This window comes from Schistocerca nitens, chromosome 2 (assembly GCF_023898315.1).
Source record: "Schistocerca nitens isolate TAMUIC-IGC-003100 chromosome 2, iqSchNite1.1, whole genome shotgun sequence".
NCBI lineage: Eukaryota > Metazoa > Arthropoda > Insecta > Orthoptera > Acrididae > Schistocerca > Schistocerca nitens.
The window spans coordinates 264,703,891-264,728,244 of NC_064615.1; the positions used below are offsets into that span (position 1 = coordinate 264,703,891).

Here is a 24,354-nt window from a genome sequence, read left to right on the forward strand (position 1 = left end):
TTATCATTTTATGGACACTGAGTAACATCAGCTTAACAATTTTTGTTACCAGCAGTTTTTCACATGTGACATGATTAATATTTCCAACTATTATAGCAATATTACAATATGTGAATTGGAATTATACACTGTATCATTAAAAAAATCTGTGGGAATACGCTCAGCAAACAATTATTTTATAGTCCACACTCATAACGAAAGTAATGAGTGTCATATCATAAGACTTACCGGGTCATTGTCAGTCTGGAGAACAGACATCTTCTTACGGAGTTCCACGACACTGTTCTCCAAATGGTCCCGTTCAGTCTTCAGAACTACTATTTGCTCCTGACACAGATCAAGCCTGGAAATGTAGAAAGAGTATGAATATTATCAATAAAGTCTCCACACTTGACTTTGTTATATATGCACAACACTGTCTGTCTGAGGCTGGGCAGGTGAAGTTACGAAAATAGAGTAATTATACTTTATGAACCTATCTCATATTTAGCACTAAATTTTTGAAGGTAGATATACACTAAAAAATACACGAGACAAAATAAAAAGACTTTGTCATTCACTTCAGAAACAAATAAATGAAGCTGGCTGCAGTATAATGCAGATGATACAGTTTTATGATTGTAGTACACCACACTAAATATTTCTAACAATTCAAAACCGTATGTCAAGAGTGGTACTCAAAAGCATGTACCTGGCTTTCACAGGCTTCTTATTTCTAATGTTTCCCAATACAACTGATTGGTGGTATGTTTTCAAGGTTCCAGGTAAAGTCTTTTAATGCGGTATTATGAGGGCTAACATAGTAGCCTCTTTCAGTTGCTGCAAACTGTGGTCTTAATTGAAGTCTCTGCCTGGCCTCTAACCAGACTGGCTGGAGTCACTGAAAAATTATGTGCAAAAATGGAACTGTCAACTGAACTGGAAACATGTAAAACATGCCATCACATGTTCTACATACTGAATAATGTCCATAACTGCACACTGAGTTCCAATTTGGTAATTTTTCTCCCAGAAGTGTACAGGAAGACAGGTGGGCTAGGTTCAGGAGGCACAACTGCCAGAACCGCCAAAAGAAACAGACAGAAAAGCTAATACCAACCCCATAATTTTTGGAACAACAGATATGTCTTCAGGTTAGAATGAGGATTTGGTTGGAAAGTGGACAGAAGGGCCGTCTTACAATACAAAACTCAGGCTAAGAGGGATTTACCACCTTCAGTTCAAACTCTATCAACCAATTCCTCTTTCCTCTCTGAAGAAAGAACTTGTTGTTCTGAACACTAGGACTGCTGTTATCTTTTTTTGTGCACTGGTAGTACTGGGTGCTGCATCTCTACTTGGATACAGTGGAAATTTATTATCAGACATTTTATCGTGAGTGTCTACGGCTGTAGTTTTTTAAGGGTACGGTTTTCTTTTTACCAGTAATATGTCACCTTCTCTCAAGATATTTTCATTTTCCATTTAAGTCCAACATATTTGAAGTTATAACTGCATTTTCAAGGAATTTACTGATACACTAGGTGTTACATTCAGTGAAGTTCACCACTTAGTAGTAGTTGAACTACACAGATGTTACTTTTACAAGAAAAAGCTTCTCAGAAGATACTAAAAAGTGGACAAAGTATAATTAGTTGTGATATTCATTCAGCAATAAAATGTTTGTCTTCTGCATTGGTGGAAAACTTTTATGTCACAGTTGTACTAATACTTCAAATGGTCTAATATATTTATGAAATTGCATGACTCCAATACAAGTTCAACTCCCAGCCACTTATTCAGTTTTAACTCGTCATGAAGAATTCACTACTGGATGTACTCCAAAATTTAATATGTCAACTAGAAGATGAGGGTAATGAAGGAATTTTCATATGTTACATAATAATATGGACTCCTAATTTTCACTCAACCATGCACCCTCTGTTTCTAGCCAGCATTTGCCACACACTCACTCCTTGAGCTTCTCCTGCAGGTGCTCTATGACTAGCTGCTGGGTGGCCAGCTGGCCCTGGAGTTCTGCCACCTGGGCATCCGTGCCATAGCGGGCACCCTCGTCCCGTGCTTTGCGCAGCTCCTCCGTGTGGTGCTCTTGAAGCACACTCAGCTGGAACATCAGAGTAAGATACAATGAAGAAGTGGACAAGAAGAACCATTGTTCATAACACAACTGTGAAAGCAATAATTTTCAATTTTATAAAAGCATCAGGGCTAAGAAGACTTCAATTTCAATGCAACTGAAATGTGGACTTGAGTGACACAATTGTACTACGAAGTGCTTGGGTCTCTCTCTCTCTCTCTCTCTCTCTCTCTCTCTCTCTCTCAGCCCCCCCCCTCCCCCCCCCCCCCCCCAAACACCAGCCTCTTAGAGCCAGAAGTTAAAACATGTGTTACTATCACAAAGGACTTTCATATGTACACAAGATAATGGTATCGACAGAATGCTACTCACCATACAGCAAAGATATCGAGTCTCAGATAGGCACAACAAAAGGACCGTCAAACAAGCTAGCTTTTGGCTAAAAGGCGTTCTTCCGAACACCCGAACATGCACACACACACAAGCAAACTCTCACATACATAACCACTGTCTGAGCCTCAGCAGCCAGAGACAGTGGTCATGCTTGTGTGAGTTACATTTGCATGTGTGTGTGCATTTGTATTTGTGTGTGTGTGTGTGTGTGTGTGTGTGTGTGTGTTGTCCAGTTTTGAAGAACACCTTTTAGCCAAAAGCTAACTTGTTTTGACAATCTTTTTGTTGCGTCTATTTGTGACTCAACATCTCCACTATATGAAGGCTATTCAAAAAGTAAAGTGACTTTCCAAACTGCACAGTCATCATACAATCAATTATTGATTTTTTTTTGTTATGTTTGTAAAGATGTCCCGAACGTATGTTTCAACTGTAGAGCATACTTTGTTTTTGTCTGATAGAAAGGTTATACCTGTTTTAGTGCACTCAGCGACTTTCGATAATTATAAAAAATGGAGCAAAGAATTTGCATTAAATTTTGTGTGAAAAACGGAATCGGGTGCTCTAAAATACTTGAAATGTTGACAGTGGCATACAGTGAGTCTACTGTAAGTAAAAAAAAATAAAAAGTGGTACAAGCTCTTCCAAGACGGCTGATAAGATGCCAATGACGAACCTTGCTCTGGACGCCCCAGCACATCAACAACAGATGATAACGTCGAAGCTGTGAAGAAAATAGTTTTCGAAAATTGTCAAATTACCATAAGAGAAGTTGCTGAGGATGCTGGCATACCCGACGACTTGTGTCATGCAATTTTTTTTTTTTTTTTTTTTTTGACGTTTTGGGCATGAGACATGTGTCAGCGAAGTTTGTTCCAAAACTTCTCAATTTTGATCAGAAGAATCATCGCATGAGCGTTGCTCAGCAGCTCTTGAATGATGTCAATGATGATCCTGGTTTGCTTAAAAGGGTCATAACTGGTGATGAAACATGGATTTGTTGTTATGATGTCAAAACCAAAGCCCAGTTGTCCCAATGGAAGCATCCCGGAGTACCAAAACCAAAAAAAGTATGCCGAAATGTCAAAGTTTTTGCTCACTGTTTTTTTCACTTGTCATGGCATAGTGCACACGAATTTTTGCCTCAAGGTCGTACGGTCAATATGGAGTATTACCTTGACGTTATGCGCCATTTGTGAGAAGCAATATGCAAAAGACATTTGGAATTGTGGAAAAACAATTCATGGCTTTTGCAATATGACAATGCATCTGCTGATTCAACATTGCTTCTGATAGACTTTTGGACCAAAGACAACACGACAATCATGCCTCAGCTATCATATTCACCAGATTTGGCCCCCTGTGACTTTTTCCTGTGCCCAAAACTGAGACCTATGAAAGGACGAAGATTTTTAAGGATTGAGAAAATAAAAACTGCATTGCTGGAAATAATCAAGGCTGTACCAAAAAGTGTTTATGAGAAGTGCTTCGAGGATTGGAAGAAGCGTTGTCACAAGTGTATTGTATCTGAGGGGAATTACTTTGAAGGGGACAACATGAATATTGATAAATAAATAAATAAATATTTTTTCATAAAAATATAAAGTCACTTTACTTTCTGGACACACCTCGAATGGTGAGTAGCATTCTATCCTTTACATAATATTGTCATTATTCCATCCTGGATTTTCTATTGTTAGGTACTAGAACTGAATATTTTTCAGTATAATCACCAAGGCAACCGAGATATTTGTCTTAAAAGTAAACCAGTTTTCCAACACTATCAACGACAAAATGCCAGATGTCATCCTGTCAAGCCAGCTAATTGAAGTTCATCATTTGTTACCCATAGTATGAGCTATCAGTTTCCTCAAACTTACTCTCCAGACTTTCCCACCGGATATGTTCAATATACAGATCTCAGGTCTGCCAATGGATTACACTTTGTAAATCCCTCAATATTTCCTATAGGCAAATGCTCAACTTGCTACTTGCCAGTGATAGCAAACAGCTACCACCTGAAGGGCTGAGCAGTTGCTTCGAGGAATTCTGAGGGATTTACAAAGCATGGTCCAGTGACAGACACGAGAGCCATATATTGAAATTTCCTCAATGATTTTCCCAGTATTTTGTGTTCCTACTGTAATTAACAGTGATGGCTGAAGACAGATTTTTTATGACAGATTTTTTACAATATCAACTATTTGCACACAGTGCTGTTTTTAAAGCTGGTGTTTTGCAATGGTATGACATTTAATGGCATAAAAATGAATAATTTGATTTTTCAGACTATTTCTCATCAGTGTTTTTCCTCAAATATCTATAATGTTCCATTTTGCCTAATAATGTAGATTAATATTTTGTGTTCATTATTTGTGTGAAAGTTCTCACAGTATAAGATTTAACAGCACATCCCTCTCGCAATGGAAACTTAGGATCCACATATGCTGTTTTAAAAAATCTTATCCCCCTTTTTTAACAGCGTGGTTTCAGTTATCTGAGACTGCAGACGTGTGTGCAAGTTGCGTTTGTGTGTGTGTGTGTGTGTGTGTGTGTGTGTGTGTGTGTGTGTGTGTGTGTGTGTGTGTGCGCGCGCGTGCATGTGTGTGTAGTAGCTACTTTCCTTCTCTGGTATTGTTACATTCCATCCTGGATTTTCCATTTTTTGGTTTCTTACACGAGTGACAGTCCAGTAAGGCATGCAGGATGTTTTCTACGAAGTTTGGGAGGTAGGAGAGATGCACTGGCAGAACTCAGGCTGTGAGGACAGGCTGTTGAGTTTTGCCTGTGGACGGCTGAGTAAGTAAAATCATTACCTGCAAAAACCAAGTTATAAGTTTTGAGGCCCTGTTTAGCACGCACTTTTAATCTGACAGGAAGAGTTTCAAAACACACTCCTGCACAGTCATTCAGTCATTTTGGAATGTTTTTAATGATGTCAATGGCAGTGTATTAAACAAGAAAAAGAAATAGGTTGACTAGTTTCTGTTCCTTGTTTAAAATTAAAATAAAATTAGAGCGCGCGTGCACACACACACACACACACACACACACACACACACACACACTGCAACTGCAACACTAATGGAAGACAAAATTAAGTAAAAAAACTAATGATTTTGAACCCAACAACTAAAAGAAGACAGGAGTAAAACTACAGGAAAAAAGTAAAAAATGTAATTAAAATGTAGCTGCATTTCAAATTACAAGAAAAGTTTTTAAAGTGATATTTTGTATGCCCATTTGACTGACTAGCCAGTAATTAATTTAGTGTGATATTCTGTATAACAATACGTACTCATGTTAATAAGGACTGCGAAACATGAAGAATTACCAGTACTTCACAACAACTGACTTCAGCTGTAGTACGCCACTAGCAGATGGTGTGGTATGACTTCGTAAACCAAATCGGCCAAGTGTGCATGGAAGCTGAAACACCATACTATCCAATGAAAATGTTTTGAAAGCAACACAGAACCAGCAGTATTAACACCAGCTCTGCACAGTTTGCTGTCTGACAGCACCTAATGCAGTCAAGAACAACTTCATTAGGCAAACTGCCTTATCTCATGTGCCAGCCACTGTCACACTCTCTGCCTACTAACACCATGCAGCAGCATTACTCAGCCGATGCTGGAGTACTGGTTAATTTCCATGGTTTTGGAACCGCACTATCAAACAGGAGAGAAAATTCCAGATTAAAAAACATTTTGCTTTTAAAGATAAACACATGGCATTTTCCACTGACAATGCACATCACATAAAACAACTGATCAGGAATATTTGTTTGGGCTGACTACAAATATAAATTGCACATATCTGTTGAAACAGCAGGGATAATGTGCTCGGTGAGTCTTGGAAGAGACATTTATACAAAAACCCAGGATGAAAATGGCAGCAATGGGGAACATAACAATGTTTTTCATTTAACCCTGGATTGAAAATCGTCTCTGTAAGGAAGTGAATACCAGTTCCAGAATTGCAAGTCCTATTCTAGTTTGAGTCAATAGTAAGTAGAGGCTCTCATTCTAACCTACACAGTTATTCTGTTTCTTTCAACTGAAGAAGACATGTGCCATTTAATTTTTAAGCCATTGGCATGATGTAATAATTTCTGTGAAATGTCTAATTCACACAATTTAAAACATCTTCACATTTTTGGTTTTTCCGTTTCATGATATTATTACGAGAATTGCTCAATAAATAATGTCCACTATTTTCTTTCTCAGTACACATTTATTCTTAATAGCTAGAATGTGGCAACAATGTCAGTCATTACTTTTACATGTACACGGCTACTATAATGATGCATTCATTTTTGTTTCGAAAGTTCTGTATTTTCCTAAGTATTGCATGTACAAAAATTATGCAGGAATAGAACAGTAAACTCACTAATTTTGCATTTTGCCCAGAAGTTGGCATTATGAGTGCAGTGTCTTGGCAAGAAAAGAGAGATATCGCCTCCTACCTGATATTCAATGACAAATAGCCTTCCACTCATCTAGTATGGTTAAACTGCAGCAATGCAAATGTAAAGCACTCAAAATCCTCATGAAACTGTAGAACATGAGATTTGCTGAAGGTTAATGTTTTCTGTACAAGATCATGTCCAAAGCTGTATGGGCCATTTTTCTTCTGTGAGAAGACTGTGATGGGTGCCTCTTACCTTGATATGTTGCAGTTGTGGTAGTTTCCACAACTGACTGCTAATTCTGAGAATTTCGTCTTCCAACAAAATGGTACACACACTCACTGGAGCACTGATGTTCATCGCTACCTATACGAATATCTTCCACTTTGCTGGATTGGGCACAAATACCTTACACTTTGCTTGATTGGGTCTAGTGGTGAAGATGATATAGCTCTGTTCCTCTGGCTGCCCATGTTGCCTCACCCAATATCTTGTAACTTTTTTCCTTTTGGGGGTACACTAAGGACAGTATTTATGTACCCCTACTGCCAAGAATATCAAAACAGCTCACAGAATACTGTTGTGATGGCCACTAGCAGGATTTTGATACACAAGGTATAAAACGAACTTGATTACCCCTTGGACATGTGACCAGAGGGGTACTCGTGCAAAATTTGTAGAGTGCAAAATGAAAACTTTGTGAGTTTACAGTTCTATTCCTGCATTGATCACACTCGTACATGTAATACAATGGAAAATATGGCGCTCTGAAAATGAATGAATCATTTATAGTAGGCTTATACTATTTTTCTGCATACTCTACATCACATTTTATGGCCTTAGCCAGCACTGAAGAGCATATATTCCCTGTTGGCATAAGCTCTTGTCCTGTGCTCACAGCCATGTTTCCATTGCACAAATTATACTCTCATCAGTTTCAAAGTGTGTTCCACATACAGAACCTGTAAGAGGCCCAAGCACATGGTAGTCTGAGGGTGTCAGGTCTGGCCTACAGGGTGGATGAGACAGTGAAGACTCATCCAATATGGTCATTTGTTCCCAGAACACTGTGTGAATATGCACTGTCATGTTGGAGTAAGATTTCTTTATAGTTTCTGGCCTCGGAATTAATGGCTGACCCTTTTGGCAGCACATCCCTTAGAATGACACCACTAATAGCCCAAAATAATGTCATTGTGACTTTCCAGCAGATGGAGTTGTCTTTAATTTCTTCTTTATTGGTGACTGTGGGTGATGTCACTCCACTGAATGCCATTTGTCTCTGGCTCAAGGTGATGCATCTGGATTTTCTCACATGTAATGTTCTGTGGCATCAAATGATCCAACAGTTCAGATGAAAATGCTTTTCTTTGATCTTGTGGCCTTGTGTAACCTATTATAAGCACAGCTTTTAATATCCAATTGCAAACGTATGTCCAAATATTACTGATAGTTGTAGAGCCAATTGTTGAGTTACAACAAACCAGTCTGCAAGAATAATAGCATCCACATGATTCAATGTGACGAAGGAACTATGACAGGACATCCCAAAAGTGGCATCTCAAGGCTCTCAGTTTCTGCACTTCTTGACACTAACTCCTTTTACCCACTGCCCAACAGTACTCGTACAAACTGCATCATTATCGTACACTGCTTACAAATATTTCTGTATGTTCACCACACTTTCTTTTTGTACAAGCAAGAACTCAATTACAACATGTTGCTTGTAACTGTCTCCCACGTAGACAAAATTTTGTTAGTGAACTAAGGCTCTGCCTGCTTTCCGAATCGATCACAATTTTGCAAACATGCAGAAGAAACATTATTTGTTAACAACCCTCGTATATTGTCCAGTGACTGTCAATTAAACATAGCTTCCACTCGTTACCCTGAGTTTGCCATGTCATACTTAAAAGAGTAAGCTCCTCATCCTTATTTGATAATTTTTACACATTTCAGTTTCTTATTGTGAAAAGAAAAACAGAAATTTTGACTCATCTAGTCACAAGAATGGTAACACATGGTTTACGCTAAAATACTAACATCCTGCAAACGCTTCACTTTCAGCTGCTCGAAGTCTGCCTTGAGAACAGCGAACTCCTGGTGCAGCACCCTGTTCTCCTCCTCCAGCCTGCGCATTGCATCCAGCTGGTCGCCTGAGCCGCCGCGCTGCCTCAAGCTGCTGCTGGACGAACTGCTAGCTGCGCAGTTTTGACTGTCCCCTCTTTGTTCCCCTAATGAAGCAACACGGTTAGGTTGTTGTTATGGTTAACAAGAACATTCAGATGTGTATAAGGGTTATATTTACAGAAACCAGAAACATTAGTATGAGTTAATGGAACATACAAATCTGATAGTCAATTCTGAGTTTCTCAATTTAAGTTTTTCCAACTGAGGATGCTAAATCCTTGTGGCATGGTTGCATGTGAACTGGAAGTAGCTAATCTGATGCCTGGAGACAACAAAAACTTATACCCAGAGGTGATGATAGGTCGTCACCAAACTGTGCCCCAGTGTACTAACTTAAATTGTGTACAGTATACAGATGATGTGTTCTGTGGACTGTGGTGATGTGCAGCCAATGGTGACACAATGCAACTGATAGATTACATCACATGAACTCATACACTACTTCATGCTCGACTTGTACATTCAACAAATGTACTTTGGAGGAAGGAAATAACCATCCAGTAACCACAGTTAATGCACGTTCAGTGTCCAAAGAAACAATTTTCACCAAGTTTGTTCTGAATGTTTCTTTCTTTCTCCCTCAAAAATTTACTGATATTAAGCACAAGAAGTAAAGGAATACGATGCAGTAATCTACGCTCATATAAAATGACAAAAGCTAACTACATTCATGAGTCATGGAATCAGATACAGCCAATGTGTGGAAGAGGCAGCACCCTCGAAGTCACATAAGGTGGAATGATTCATAGTGTCACAGTTGGGTTCTCATCGCATCTCGTGGCAGGTAAGCACAGGCCAGGAATGATGAGCAATATTAGCATATCTGTTCACAATTGTTTTGTGAGAGTGAATTACTCAATTTTGGAGAAACTGTTGCCAGTCTGGCCATGTACAAGGGGCAACAATGTGTTAATCACAGTGGTCGCTCTTGATTATTGCGAGTTGTAACAGTGGATTTGTAGGCCGTAACTTAGCAAATCAATCACCAGTCGAATGCCAGATAATCACAGCTGATGAGCACCCATACTATCCAGAACAATTTCCTTGCCCCGGAGTATAAAACCCACAGCTCCTCATGGTACCCTGGGTCACCACACTTCACAGAACAAGAGGCAAGCACTGGTGCAGGAACAGCAACAGTGGAGCCTCTAAATATGTCAAAAGGTTGCTGGGACTTAAAAGAGTCACAATAAATATTTGATAGTCATTACTTACTGGTGTTTATGCAAGGTATACAGTAATTCCAATAACACAAAATAATGTCATAATAAATATTAATATTTAACTGTGGGTAATCAATAAAACTTAATTCTCTAGAACTTCAGTCAACAAGTCCCAAAAACTGGAATTAATTTTCAGAAATATCGATAAACATCTTACAGTACATCAAACATTAATGACTTTATAGAAACTTGTTATCTTATTTTTACAAGCTTGTAAAATCGTTAATATACTTCACATTCTGCAGGGCCTTCTTTGATCAGTAGAAATATGTATATGTTGATGGAGATTTATGTCAATGTAAGAAAATATTTTTGAAGTGATATTCATAATCGTGACACAATATACCAACAAAGATTTTGTACAGTTTTATTATTCTCTTCAGCAATATAGAAAGTAACAACCCATCAATGATGATGCCATATAATCTCAAATAATACAAGGATGTCGAAGGAAATTGGCCCAGTAGCTTTCAAAGGAACCATCCTAGCGTAAAGCCATCGGCACACGGACTGTGCTATCGAACATTAACATTGAGTGTGCCAAGTTCAATGTGCTGCTGAAAGCTCAGGAACGATGCGACTTGTGCATACGGTACGTGGGCCCCAACGTGGTATATGCGAGTGCAATGCACTCCAGTGGTGGTTGAGGGATGTTTCTAGTTCATAAATCACACTGTGTACTCAATGCGCGCGCGTAAATTTCCCACATTAGCTCTATTAAAACACACATTTCCTCCATTGTCCACGAAAAGGAAAGTACCATGTCCAATCAATAAGGAAACAGGCTTATAAAAGTTCCATTACAAACAGTGCGGTACAAATTTAGAATACTTCTCCGCAAAAGATAAACATTATTTCATCATTCCCACATTTTTGTAAAACCTGTAGTGCTACAATGATGAAAATTAATATTACGACGATGTCAAACCTCATTTTCATGATTTAAAGAAGTATTCATGATATTAAAAATGTAATTATAATTTTATATTTTCATTTTTGTGCTCAGTGTATCAAAGTCTTTCTAGTGCACGGAATAATTTAGCATTGTTTGTACTACGAAACTATATATGATTGTTAAGGGTTAAGCATGTAATAATTCGATGTAAGACATTTTGTTGAGTCTGAATTTTGTTCTCGTACTGGTCGGTAGAGAAGGAAAAGTTCCTTAATCGATGTGAAGGTATAAAGGCTGTAAAAAGGAGAGAGAGAAGGTAAATACAATGTATTCAAAACAAATATCTCCCAAGTGTAACGTCTTCTCATTTCCTATAACTAAAAATTGCAAGGTCTAATCTGAGCCTGTCCTGAATAACAGCGAAGAACATTTATGTTATCATATATTTTCTTTGTTTGACCACGGTTGTGATTTGCATGTTTCTTTTTGTTACGCGACGTGTTATGAATATTTTCATTATACGCGCAAAAGTGCACACAGCTTTAATCAAACCTGCGTCTTTTGGACACGATAACTTTTAATCAGTACAATTACGCGAATACCGCCTAAATTGCAACCGTGATCGCAAAAGTGTTTCCTGGACCAAATAATTCTTATAAAATGTGTATTCTCCAAAGCGAGCAGCATTGCACTATCGCTGACTCGCAACAATCGAAAGAGTAAAAAAATGCGGTGCTTAAATAAAATTGCCACCTTTTAATAATTGTTATTATCCCATTAAATAAATAAATAGCAATTCAGTGGCTATTCAATCAATAAACAGAGGGAGCAATTCAGTGGCAACCTATTGACAGGACTAGCTTATATGTGTGTGCTAATGTGTGTTTTTTTCTATACTGATTCCAATCTGGTGCAGTGTAATAATTATTTTATGTTTTGTGTGACAGAATAATTGATGTGTTGCGTGTGACATTTTCCCGATTAGACTTGCACCCAAACATTTGCAAACATGGTGAAAACAGGGCAACGTGAAAGAAAAGCTACACAGCAGGAAGTAACTGTAGAACATTCAGAGGAGGAAGGAATAACTAGTGATGTAGAAATTGATAATATTTTTTCAGATCAGACAGAGGATATAGAACAGGACATTAATATTAAAGTCAGTGATCCATCTGCTGTAGAACACTCAGGCAGAATGTAGACGGTAGTTCAAGTGCATACTGAAGCAGAACCACAATAAACACCAGTTACAGTTGATTTACCACCGGTAGAGCCAACACAAACAGTAATGGATCCATTTTCTCTCTTAATGATGAAAATGGAACAAACGTTTAAAATACAGGAACAATCACAGATACAGCGTGCAACTGAGATTAATAATAATTTAGATAAACGTATTAGCAGAGTAGATGAACGGATTAGGACCTTGGATGAACGCATCAGTCAATTAGACGAGCGTACGCAGTTAAGCTTTTCACAGTTCTCAAAAGAGATAAATCAAAAGCTTGAAAACCGGTTAAAAGAACACGATCGCCAGCTGCGGCAGCAAATAGATGCCCAGTTGTCTGCTATACAGAACAACATTTCAAGAATGCAACAAACATACCATGACTTACCACAGAATGTAAAGCATGTAACCCAGGATGTGGACAAATTACAACAAACACACACTTCTTTGGAAGCAGAAATACACAACATAAGTACACGTATAGAAAACCTTACGGTTGATAATCAAAACGTAATAGAACAAAAATGCAAAGAACAAGAAGAACGCGTTGTGACCACATTCAACACATGGCTAAATGACAAAGACAAACAAATTAGTACTGTTATACAGATGTGATGTTACAACGAGCAGGAACACAACTGATACATGAAAACAACACAAAGATTCATGAACTCCAGACTGGATTACAAAACATGCAGAAAGTGCTTAATGAAACACGTATGCAAACATCTCATAACAGTTCACCGGAGAGTGTTAGTATCACAGAAACACACCCTGATCATTATGAAACGCTTTTAACTGAAAGTAGGGGGCACGTGGGCAATAATTTCAATCCAACACGTGGAGTAACATCCGTTTATCAGGACCATACACAATCATTGATGACTCAGGATGCTTTAGTGAAGAATTCCCAGTTTCAGAAGTTTACCAATGATAAGAACGGACCCCATCCAATTGCGTTTATCAAAGGGATCCGCGGAATAATGCCAAAAAGTTGGAACGAAAGGGAGAAAATTGTCTTTACCATTACCCATATTCAAGGTGAGCCAGCCACAGAAATACAAGAAATAGCTGATTTTCTTTCTTATTCCCTGAATGGTACATACTTCTCAAGTACTTCTGGCAATTTCACTGACAAAGGGAAACCTTGTTTCCAAAAGCCTACACATCTATCAACTTCTCTACATGTAAATGTATTGTACTTTTATTTGATTTGAATCAAGCAGCTATCACTCCCTTTTCAGGTTCAGGTTTCTTATTTGTAAATCAATATTTGGCATTAAAATACTGAACACTATTAAGGTTTATTTCTCCTGACCAAAATATCCTTACTTAAAGACTTCAGGTTTTTACGCACATTGTTTTACATGACAATATTATGAAAAGGGTAACTGCTACTTACCATATAATGGAGATGCTGAATCACAGTCACAACAAAAAGACCATCAGAAAGTGAGATTTCAGGTAACATGGCCTTCGTTAGAAGTACACACACACACACACACACACACACACACACACACACACGAGACCACAGTCTCTGGCTGCTGGTCTGGTCTCGGCAGCCAGAGACTGTGGTTATGTGTGAGTTAGTTGCTTTTGCATGAGTATGTGCGTATATGTTGTCTATTTCTGATGAAGACTTTGTTGGCCGATCACTCACTTTGTGACAGTCTTTTCACTGTGGCTATCTGCTACTCAGCATATCTGCTATATGGTGAGTAGTAACTATCCTTTTCATAATATCATTACATCCAATCCTGGGTTTCCCTTTGATATAAATATGAATGCTTTGTGCAAACAGTTAAAAAAAATTAAGTTACTCTACTCTACTCTTCCTAGACCACGTGATCACAAACAAGGACTGGTTCACAGGAAACTACAGATTCAAATGATAACACAAAGTAGCTCTGCTCACCAGTACCAGCAGTTCCGAATACAGAGAACATAGGTTGACATAATGACAACGATTAAGCATACCAGAAAGTTTTCATTTAAGTTGTAGTTTTCACTGTATCATTAAGAATAATTAAACACATGCAATATGAGATGCTCAGAAATTTGCAAACCACAATCAGCAAGGACATTATTGGCTTCAAAATTAAACACACAATAATCGTTGATAGGGGGATTTTACTTGATCAATAATTTTACGAAATCTTCAGGAGCTGTTACAAAGCTAAGCTGTATACAAGATTACAACTGGTGTATCTAAGCAAATGTACATGCAGCAAAACTGAAAGCAAGGAACTATTAAAAACCTAGAAATATTTATTTCCCTCCTATAACTAAGCCTGAATCCTAATGAGGAATTTACCATCCAGTCTATGCTATACCTACATCTACACACATTGCTACACTTCTGGCTACCACTATAGAAAGCATGCCAGAAATGTGTGTGTGAGCGAGTACCTTGCGTTACCTTTCGAGGCAGTGTGGACGTGCTGCTGCTGCTGGTGCTGCTGCTGTTGCTGCAGGTGTCGCTCCCTCTCCTTCTGCAGCCGGCGGTTGACCCGCCGCATCTCCTCGAGCTCGCGCGCCAGCTTGCGCGCCTCCGCTTCGCGCGCTGTCAGCTCCTGCTGCAGGCCACGCACCGTCGCCAGCAGGTGCGCGTCTACTGTGGTGGGGGCAGATCGCGGCCGCAGCACCTTGGACGGGTTTGTGGGAGCTGGGGCAGGGGTGGGAGTGGGTGTGGGTGTCGGCGTGGGAGCCTGTGAGGTGGCTGAGGCAGGGGCAGCTGCAGAAGGAGCAGCTGGGGCCGTAGACGCTGGGGAAACCCCATGCTGCTGCCGCAGTTTCACTGTGTGCAGCTGTAGCTCCAAGTCAGACACCTGCTCCTCGTACTGCGACTGTAAGACAATTTTAATCATTTGTCTCTTTTGTAATAAAAAGTACAGCATATTTCAGTAACTGGTTAACAAACAAAAATACCACATTTTATGCTTCATATGATAACACAAATCAATTGTGATGGATTAAATTAGGGTAACAACAGAAGTTATGCCTTTCAGTCAGCAAGTGATGGAAGGAATGACTGTCAGTCAACTAACTTCTTAAATTTAACAATGTACAGATGTTACCAAAATGATGAAAACATAAGAACCGACATGGTATAATGATGAAGCAGCATATTTATCTTGAAACTTCCTTGCAGATTAAAACTGTGTGCTGCATTGTAACTCAAACTCAGGACCTTTGCCTTCCCAGGGAAAGTTCTCTACATCTGCAATATCTTTTCTTCCATGAGTGCTAGTTCATTAAGTTTTGTAGGAGAACTTCTGTGTAGTTTGGAAGGTAGGAGATGAAGTACTGGCTGAAGTAAAGCTGTGAGGACAGGTCTTGAGTTGTACTTAAGTAGCTCAGTTGGCAGAACACTGCCCGCAAAAGGGTAGGTCCTGAGCTCGAATCTCAGTCCGGCACACAGTTTCAATCTGCCAGGAAGTTTAATATCAGCGCACACTCCACTGAAGAGTGAAAACTCATTCTGCACATTTATCTTGTCACCCATTTGTAATTTATTAAGCAAATGATGGATATTCTTAGTGAACTGTCTTCACAGGAATTTTATATGATTTGTCACATTGCACTGCACTTAGTGTCGGGAAATCGCCGAGCCTCAACATGTGCGATGAACAACAATAGGACACAGCAATCTATATCAATTCAAGCACTGCCACACTAAAAGACTATGATATCAGTAGACTATACAGGGGTTGAACAAAGTAATGTTATGAAATGTGGAGCCACTGCCACCACACAAAACAGTATAAATGCTCTTGGGGATCAAAACTTACATATCCAGACTGGCAGTCAGTGAGATTTTAAACCATTCCACGTAAATGATTGATTCTATCTCCTTTGAAGATACTACAAGAGTGTGATGGGCTCTTGTTTTCTCAGTACAAACTACAATGAGTCTGAGTTGTTTACTAGGCAGAATCAATAGAAGATACAGAGAAACTCCAAATCAGATCAACAGGTTTCATCACGAGTTCATTTACTTACAGTAAGAACATCGAGGATACATTGAACAAACTCCAGTGCCAGTGTATCACAGCAAAGTTTACAGATAAAATTCTTAAACTGTGCATAGCAATAAGAGTCGAGTAACATAATTATGATTCCCACACACCTCGTAAAATGACCACAATGGGAAAAATGAGACAAATTACAGCTTATACAGAGGCTGATAGGCAATCTTTCTTCTCCCACACCAATCACAGGTGGAACAAGAAAAAAAAATGAAAGGAAAGGAAATGACACTTGTATCTGAAGCAAATTTCTCCACATACCATATGGTGGCTAGCACAAAACAAATTTGGTAAACAGTATCTATCTGCAGCAGATTAATCCTCCTCTCTCTCTCTTTATTATTATTATTTTTTTTTTGGAAAAAACAAACAAACAAACAAACAAACAGGCTGCCAGACTTTAGCAGGGATTGGAATGAAACCATTATGAATATTGTGCTACCACTGAAGCATTAACATGCACAAGGAGTCAGTAAGAACTGAACTCTATCATTCTTTCAGCAGCCAGAAAGTCGCATTCTTTGTTGCAACAGCATTTGGTAAGATGGATAATACAGAATAGACATAAGATGACTTCATTAAAGCTACTAATTCATTAAAGCTACTAATGAGATTTTTCAACACCAATAATTTGGAGTGTGTGTGTGTGTGTGTGTGTGTGTGAGAGAGAGAGAGAGAGAGAGAGAGAGAGAGAGAGAGAGAGAGAAGTAGGATTTGGTTTTCTGCGAATGCTCTCAAGAGGGGTGAAAAGGCTAAAATGTAACTGATTAACAGAATTTAATACTGGACAGAAACAATTTCAATATGAAAACTGAATCTATGCCATATGTGACAGGATCCTAAAGCACCACAGAGAAAACTGCCACGGATAAATTTTGAGTGTGTCAGTACTTTCAGTACTTGGTTTACTTATCTGCAGGAAGACTGGTTTGCGAGTCCAATCAATGGGATAATGCTGCCCTAATAGAGAACCTATTATATTGGAGCACAAAATACAAATCTTCTTTTAGTGTACAGCTTCCAACCTACTTCAATTTTTTTACTCACAACTGACAACTTATTTGCAAATGAAGTGAACACAGTCAGAACTAAATGAAGACTGCTGTAATTTAACAAAGCTGGCCTCTTCAGGGAGGCTATTTTTCACTTCAATGATATAGTGATATGAGAATCGTGCAGAGTAAGCCCAGTAGAAAAATCATTTCTCCATGAAAGGCAGTGGAAGTCAAGAGTACCTTCAGTTCCTGACGCTGCTTCTCGGCATCTGCTATTGCAGCTCTGTGCTGCTGCTCCTTCTCGTTAAGCTGTTGTTCAAGCTGCTGCAGCCTGTTTTCCAGGTGTTTAACGCGTGGCGAGAATTCTGGAGAACCTTTTGGCAGAATGCCTGCCTCCTGTGCTGCCACAGGGTTCCTTTTTAGGATATGCTCCAGCTCGTGCACCTGTAGAAAAAATGATGGCACTGACTTCATGAACCAAGGGGCACTGCCTGCAAAGTTGTTAATAGAGAACGACACATAAGATGGGCTCAGCGTCCAATAAAACACTTGCAAGAAACCAGCCTGTGAAACTTGGCATTTTACTACAAGTTAGAAGCTAATGTTATTACTAGAAGTCAGTTCAAAACCAATCTCTAAATCACCGCAATGGCCTAAGGATAGGCAAGATAGCATACAAATGTTTTAATTAGTAACTGAACCAAAATTGTAGGATGTTAGGTCTGCCAATTACACAAAACACCATTTTTTCTCAGCATCACTGTGCTGCAAACATGTTTCAGTACCACTGTGCCATCATCAGTGGTTTCCATTTTATTTATTCTGTAACCTCACCATGATGCGTAGAATAAAAGGCCTAGCCACACGAAAACGTAATAAAAACGAATATAGGCGCAAAAACATCGTGACTTACCAAATTACATTCTATATGCTAGGTTAACTCCCAGTAAAATTTTCTCATCAACATCGTTTGGTTGCAGATGACAAGCCACCTGTAGTAAATAATACACAAGTGATCCGGAAAATTCATGCACACCAAGTGTAAAGGTATTAACAAAAAGAAACGAACAATTGTTTGAACTAAACATCGACATAATTTTGTAACCATTTAACAAAAATGTTCACATTACAGAATAAATAAAATGGAAACCCACTGATGATGGCATAGTGGTGCTGAAACATGTTTGGGTACTGAGAAAAAAATGGTGTTTTGCATAACTGGTGGACCTCACATCCTACAATTTTAACTGCAAACACAGTCAACACAAGGAGCTGCAAATCCAAATGATGAATAACTGAACCAAAATTATTGGTATTATAATCAACTATAAATGAAAAAAATTCAACTTAATTGTACATTTTATATTTTCCATCACATATTTACAGAAAATGTTTATATCATTACACATTATCAGTCACCAGTGGTCTTGAACAGAACTAGAAAAGAAATGAATATCTATTTTACATTGTCAAGCCTACATCTACAACAGAACATAAAAAAGGAATAGAATTACATTTCATACGAATTAAAAGCAGTGTGGGTTAGTCACCATTAAAAAAGTCAATCACTTTCTCCACAACAAAATGTCTTATTTCAACTTACAGGTGACAAGCAAAAACAGAAACACATTCAATGGGTACATAGGTCAAGTGTATCATTTCCTATGGGATTTTCTTCTCTTCTGCTGGATGAAGGAGCCCTTCCATCAAAAGCTAAATTGTGTGTCACTTCTTGTTTTTCTTTGTGCTCAAGTTTGTTGGCAGCTGGTAAGAAGGGTTTTTCCCAGTTTCAAATCCATGTTTGAAATTATCTTGTTTATTGTCTCACAATGTGTGTCCTCATCTGCTCCAAAATAGGTTTGCTGTAACTCACATATTAAAACATGTCTCATTTGAATACTCATAGAGTAAACTAAGAATTTTGGGGATAAAAAGATCTTTCAGTTCACGCATCTTATTTTTATCGTTTTGGAGAAGTACATCTGTCAACAGGATTTTCCAAAGGAGACAGAGACCTGCAAATAGGTAGAATTGTGGTTATGCAATCAGTGGTGCACTGCCTTCTCCGTATGAACCAAAGTTTAATGGTTATGGAAAGTTTTTTTGAGGTGATGTACCTTCAATGACTTGTTTTAGTAGTTGACACTTTTAACCTTAACACCTATATACATCTGACATGCCTGTTGATGGTTCCGAGACAATAGCTAAAATCTGTTCTCCATATAAATTGATAAAAAAGATTGATAACCTTATAAGAAGATTGAGGCAGTTTGTGTATCCTTTGAAGAGGAAAGGTGTATTTGTATACCTGATAAAATATGTGCAGTACTCTACAGGATAGAGAAAAATTGTGTCACAATATTTTAACCCCGAATAGCTGATGCCAGTAGGAACCAAAATTATTAATGTTATGTAGGTCAACAACACACCATTTTTAAATTATGGAAACTTGGCACTACGTGCTCCGATTGGCCGTGGGTTGGCCCTGTTGCCGTTTGTTGGTTGACGGGCAGCGCTATGATTGTTGGCTCACACATACAAACATCCCTCGCCCCGTCACTACCCAGATGTGATACACACACATGTCGAATAGGTCTTGCTGTTTGTCTCCACCTCACATCACAGGCATTCACACGTAATCTTCACTTCAGAGCACACACACGTCACCTGCGATTTAGGCATGCAGCATGCATGGTGGCACAGTTTTCGTTTGAAGAACAAAGAGATATGGTTTTTGTTTATGGACTAGCCGACAGTAATGCGCATGAAGCTCAACAGTTTTATGAGGAACGGTACCTTGCAAGACGCCACCAACACTCACAAACATTTACAGCAATTCACCACCGACTTGGTGAAACAGGCTCATTAGAGGGATACAATGGTGATGCTGGAAGACCTCGAAAACTAAGGGATGCTGTATTTTAAGAGAATGTTTTCGAGCACTTTGAGGAAGCACCTACGACAAGTATTTGAGCAGTTTGACACAACAAGAGGGTCACTCATCGGTTAGTCTGGGAGGTTTTGAGGGATGAGGGCCAGCATCCATTTTCTTTCCGCCCTGTCCAAGACCTAAATCCTGTGGCAGACTACGAACACAGGCTAGGATTTTGCTGGTGGTTTCTGCTACACGTTGCACGAGATCCCGATTTCCCCACCACTGTGTTGTTAACCAACGAGTGCACCTTCCATCGGGATGGCCTTTACAACACTTGAAACATTCATTATTGGGCAAGAGGAAATCTTCACGTTACGTATGTCCACAGACACCAGGGACGATTTTTGCTCAACATTTGGGCAGGCATTGTGAGTGACCATCTGATTGGGCCAGTCTGTCTACCTCCTCGACTTACTGAGGCAAATTACCTTCACTTTTCGTAAGAAACTCTACCCGGCCTGCTGGAAGATGTTCCCCTGGACATGCGGCTACACACGTGGTCGCCGCACGATAGGGAATCCGCACATAACAGTCGTGCTGTGCGCGGATATTTAAATGAACTCTTCGATGACCGGCTAATTGGCAGAGGTACTCGATGGGCATGGCCCCCGTGATTACCAGACCTCACAACCACCGGACTTCTTCCTGTGGGGATTCTCCAAGGTTCTAGTTCACCCACCTGGACACGAACCAGCTAGAAACGAAGACGAATTAATGGAGCGCATTCAACATGCTGCCAATCAAATCAGGGCAATGCCAGGAATCTTTGAAAGAGTTCGGCAAAACACCGTTTGATGTTACCAAGCTTGTGTCACGTCAGAGGGTCGCCAGTTTAGCATCTGCTTTAAGTAAACAATGTCCTAGCTACAAAAAAGGCCCTTTTCAGGACCGACACAATTCAAAAAAGACTTTCTGTACACGAACTAACCGCTGTTGATGGGTTTGTTCCCGGTACGTCTTACCATAACACTAAAGTGGATGTGTCAGAACCCTGGTGGATTCGCCCCCAGAGTGGAAGGCTGGCGCGCTACCACCGAGCATGCGGTCCGCCTTGGATACACTGCGATCTCTGGCAGGCAAAGCAATCATGGTCATGCGCTGTCCAGAGCATCCGCCAACAGGTAAATCCCCTGGCCAATCGGAGTGCATGGTGCCAAGTTTCCGTAGTTTAAAAATGGCGCATTGTTGACCTACACAACATTAGTAATTTTGGTTCCTACTGGCATCAGCCATCCAGGGTTAAAATTTTGAGACACAATTTTTCTCCACCCTGTATGAAAACCTGAATGTAATACAAACTGTCCGAATATACCGTTTTTGAACCTAACAACCAATATTTATTGAAAAGTGTAAGTATTTACCTTCCACTGGGAAGTACACTGACACAAAGCAAATAGTAGTTGACTGTGAAATGGTGTGTGTGTGTTGTTTTCTTCAGCCAAGTAGAAGCAGCAACTGGAAGTACTGCATCAGTACAGCTAAACCCATTAGCAGAGCGGCTCAGCTCACCTGGCGTGTCATGTCCTGCAGCTGGGCCGCTTGGTTGCGGGAGTCCCTCTCGACGGCATTGGCACGTGCTCGCTCCTTGCTGAGGGCCTCGCTCAGCTCTCCCACACTCGCCTCCAGGGCATTTCTCTGCAGAGCTGCCTCCGTCCTCTCCCGCTCTGCGGCTGCCTGCACTTTCTTCGCCTCTTCCTGGGCCAGTGCCAGTTCTCGCCGTAAAGAACGTGACTCGCGTTCCAGTTCTTCTATACGAGATGAGTCCTGTGTAAGAATTATCAGTGTTACATTATTATTATTATTATTGTTATTATTATTATTATTATTATTGTTATTAGTTTACTGAGTCACATTGAATACCAACTTCAAAAGTGTCACAGTCTTTCTACATATATAACTTATCACACTTCTATCAGTAAAATAACAAATTATCCCTTTATAAATCTATATGCAATAGACACAATCCCACTTTGATGCAGTAAAACTATGCTTCAGCTGTAATGATCGAAGCAATGAAATTTTATTCATGATTTATTCAGGTACATTTTGCCTTTCGTTCCACTTTTTGTCCTGCACTCATATCATTATTCCTGGGCAGAACGTGTTATTTCTGTCCTCAGGAACAAGGCACTACCCATAATCCCTCAATGCTACATACTGTTTCTCTGGTAGATTTACAGCTACACCATTACTCTGAAATTCACACTCAAACCACTTTTTCTCTACCATCCCACTCTAAAAAACAAACACTTATATCCTTCTGTGTGAGCTCTGATTTCTATTATTTTATTATAATTGTCATTTCTGCCTATGCAGGTGGGCACCAACAAAATATTTTCGCATTCAGCCGGGAACGTTAGAGATTGAAACTTCGTGAAAAGATCTTGCCATGGTGAAAAACACCTTTGTTTTCATGACTGCTACCCCAATCTGCATATTATATCCGTGGCACTCTGCCCCCCTGTTTCGTGACAGTACAAAACAAGCTGCCCTTCTTTGGACTTTTTTGATGTCCTCTGTCAATACTATTTGACGTGCACCCCACTCTGCGCAACAATACTCCAGAAGAGGGTGGAAAAGCATAGTGTAGGCAATCTCATTAGTAGACCTGTTGCATCATCTAAGTATTCTACTAAATCACAGTCTTTGGTTTGCCTTGCTCACAACATTATCTAAGTGATTGTTCCAATTTAAGTTGTTCATAATTTTATTTCCTAGGTAACTGACAGCCTTCAGATTAGTATGATTTATCATGTAACTGAAAGTTAAGAGATTACTTTTACTACTCATGTGGATAACCTCACATTTTTCATAATTTATGGTCGGTTGCCACTTTTTGGCCCACATAGACTTCATGTCTAACCCATTTTGCAATTAGTTTTGATCATTTCACGACTTTGCTGGATAAATGGCAGCATCATCTGCAAACAATCTAAGACAGCTGCTCAGATTGTCTCCTAAATAATTTATACAGATTAGAAACAGTACATGGCCTATAATACTTACTTGGGGAGCGCCAGACATTACTATGTTGTTAATATAGATCAGGAACAATAGAGGGCCTATAACTCTTCCTTGGGGTACGCCAGATATTACTTCAGTTTTACAAGATGATTTTCCACCAAATACTACAAACTGTGACCACCCTGACAGGATGTTTCCAGAATGAGATTTTCACTCTGCAGCGGAGTGTGCGCTGATATGAAACTTCCTGGCAGATTAAAACTGTGTGCCCAACCGAGACTCGAACTTGGGACCATTGCCTTTCGCGGGCAAGTGCTCTACCATCTGAAGTAGGAGATGAGATACTGGCAGAAGTAAAGCTGTGAGGACCGGGTGTGAGTCGTGCTTTGGTAGCTCAGATGGTAGAGCACTTGCCCGCGAAAGGCAAAGGTCCCGAGTTCGAGTCTCGGTCGGGCACACAGTTTTAATCTGCCAGGAAGTTTCACCCTGACAGGAAATCATGAATCCAGTCACACAACTGAGACAATATTACATATGGACACAATTTCATTAGAGACTGCTTATGAGGTACAACATCAAAAACCTTTGGAAATTTCAGATTAATCAATTGTATTAGTACGAGGGCAGTTCAATAAGTAATGCAACACATTTTTTTTCTCGGCCAATTTTGATTGAAAAAACCGGAAATTCCTTGTGGAATATTTTCAAACATTCCCGCTTCGTCTCGTATAGTTTCATTGACTTCCGACAGGTGGCAGCGCTGTACGGAGCTGTTAAAATGGCATCTGTAACGGATGTGCGTTGCAAACAACGGGCAGTGATCGAGTTTCTTTTGGCGGAAAACCAGGGCATCTCAGATATTCATAGGCGCTTGCAGAATGTCTACGGTGATCTGGCAGTGGACAAAAGCACGGTGAGTCGTTGGGAAAAGCGTGTGTCATCATCGCCACAAGGTCAAGCAAGACTGTCTGATCTCCCGCGTGCGGGCCGGCCGTGCACACCTGTGACTCCT

General features: G+C 39.7%; 1 protein-coding gene across 1 annotated transcript in view; it reads right to left on the reverse strand.

Annotated features, from left to right (window-relative positions):
- LOC126236002 (centrosomal protein of 162 kDa-like) overlaps nucleotides 1-24,354 on the reverse strand; it is a 228,402-nt gene that overhangs the window by 13,733 nt on the left and 190,315 nt on the right. The window contains exons 9-14 of the mRNA XM_049945011.1: nucleotides 21,888-22,142; nucleotides 17,684-17,887; nucleotides 14,840-15,266; nucleotides 8,925-9,115; nucleotides 1,953-2,104; nucleotides 229-343 (exon numbers count right to left, since the gene is read on the reverse strand). Of these exons, the coding sequence (XP_049800968.1) occupies nucleotides 229-343; nucleotides 1,953-2,104; nucleotides 8,925-9,115; nucleotides 14,840-15,266; nucleotides 17,684-17,887; nucleotides 21,888-22,142 (1,344 nt within the window). The remainder of the gene's footprint in view (nucleotides 1-228; nucleotides 344-1,952; nucleotides 2,105-8,924; nucleotides 9,116-14,839; nucleotides 15,267-17,683; nucleotides 17,888-21,887; nucleotides 22,143-24,354) is intronic.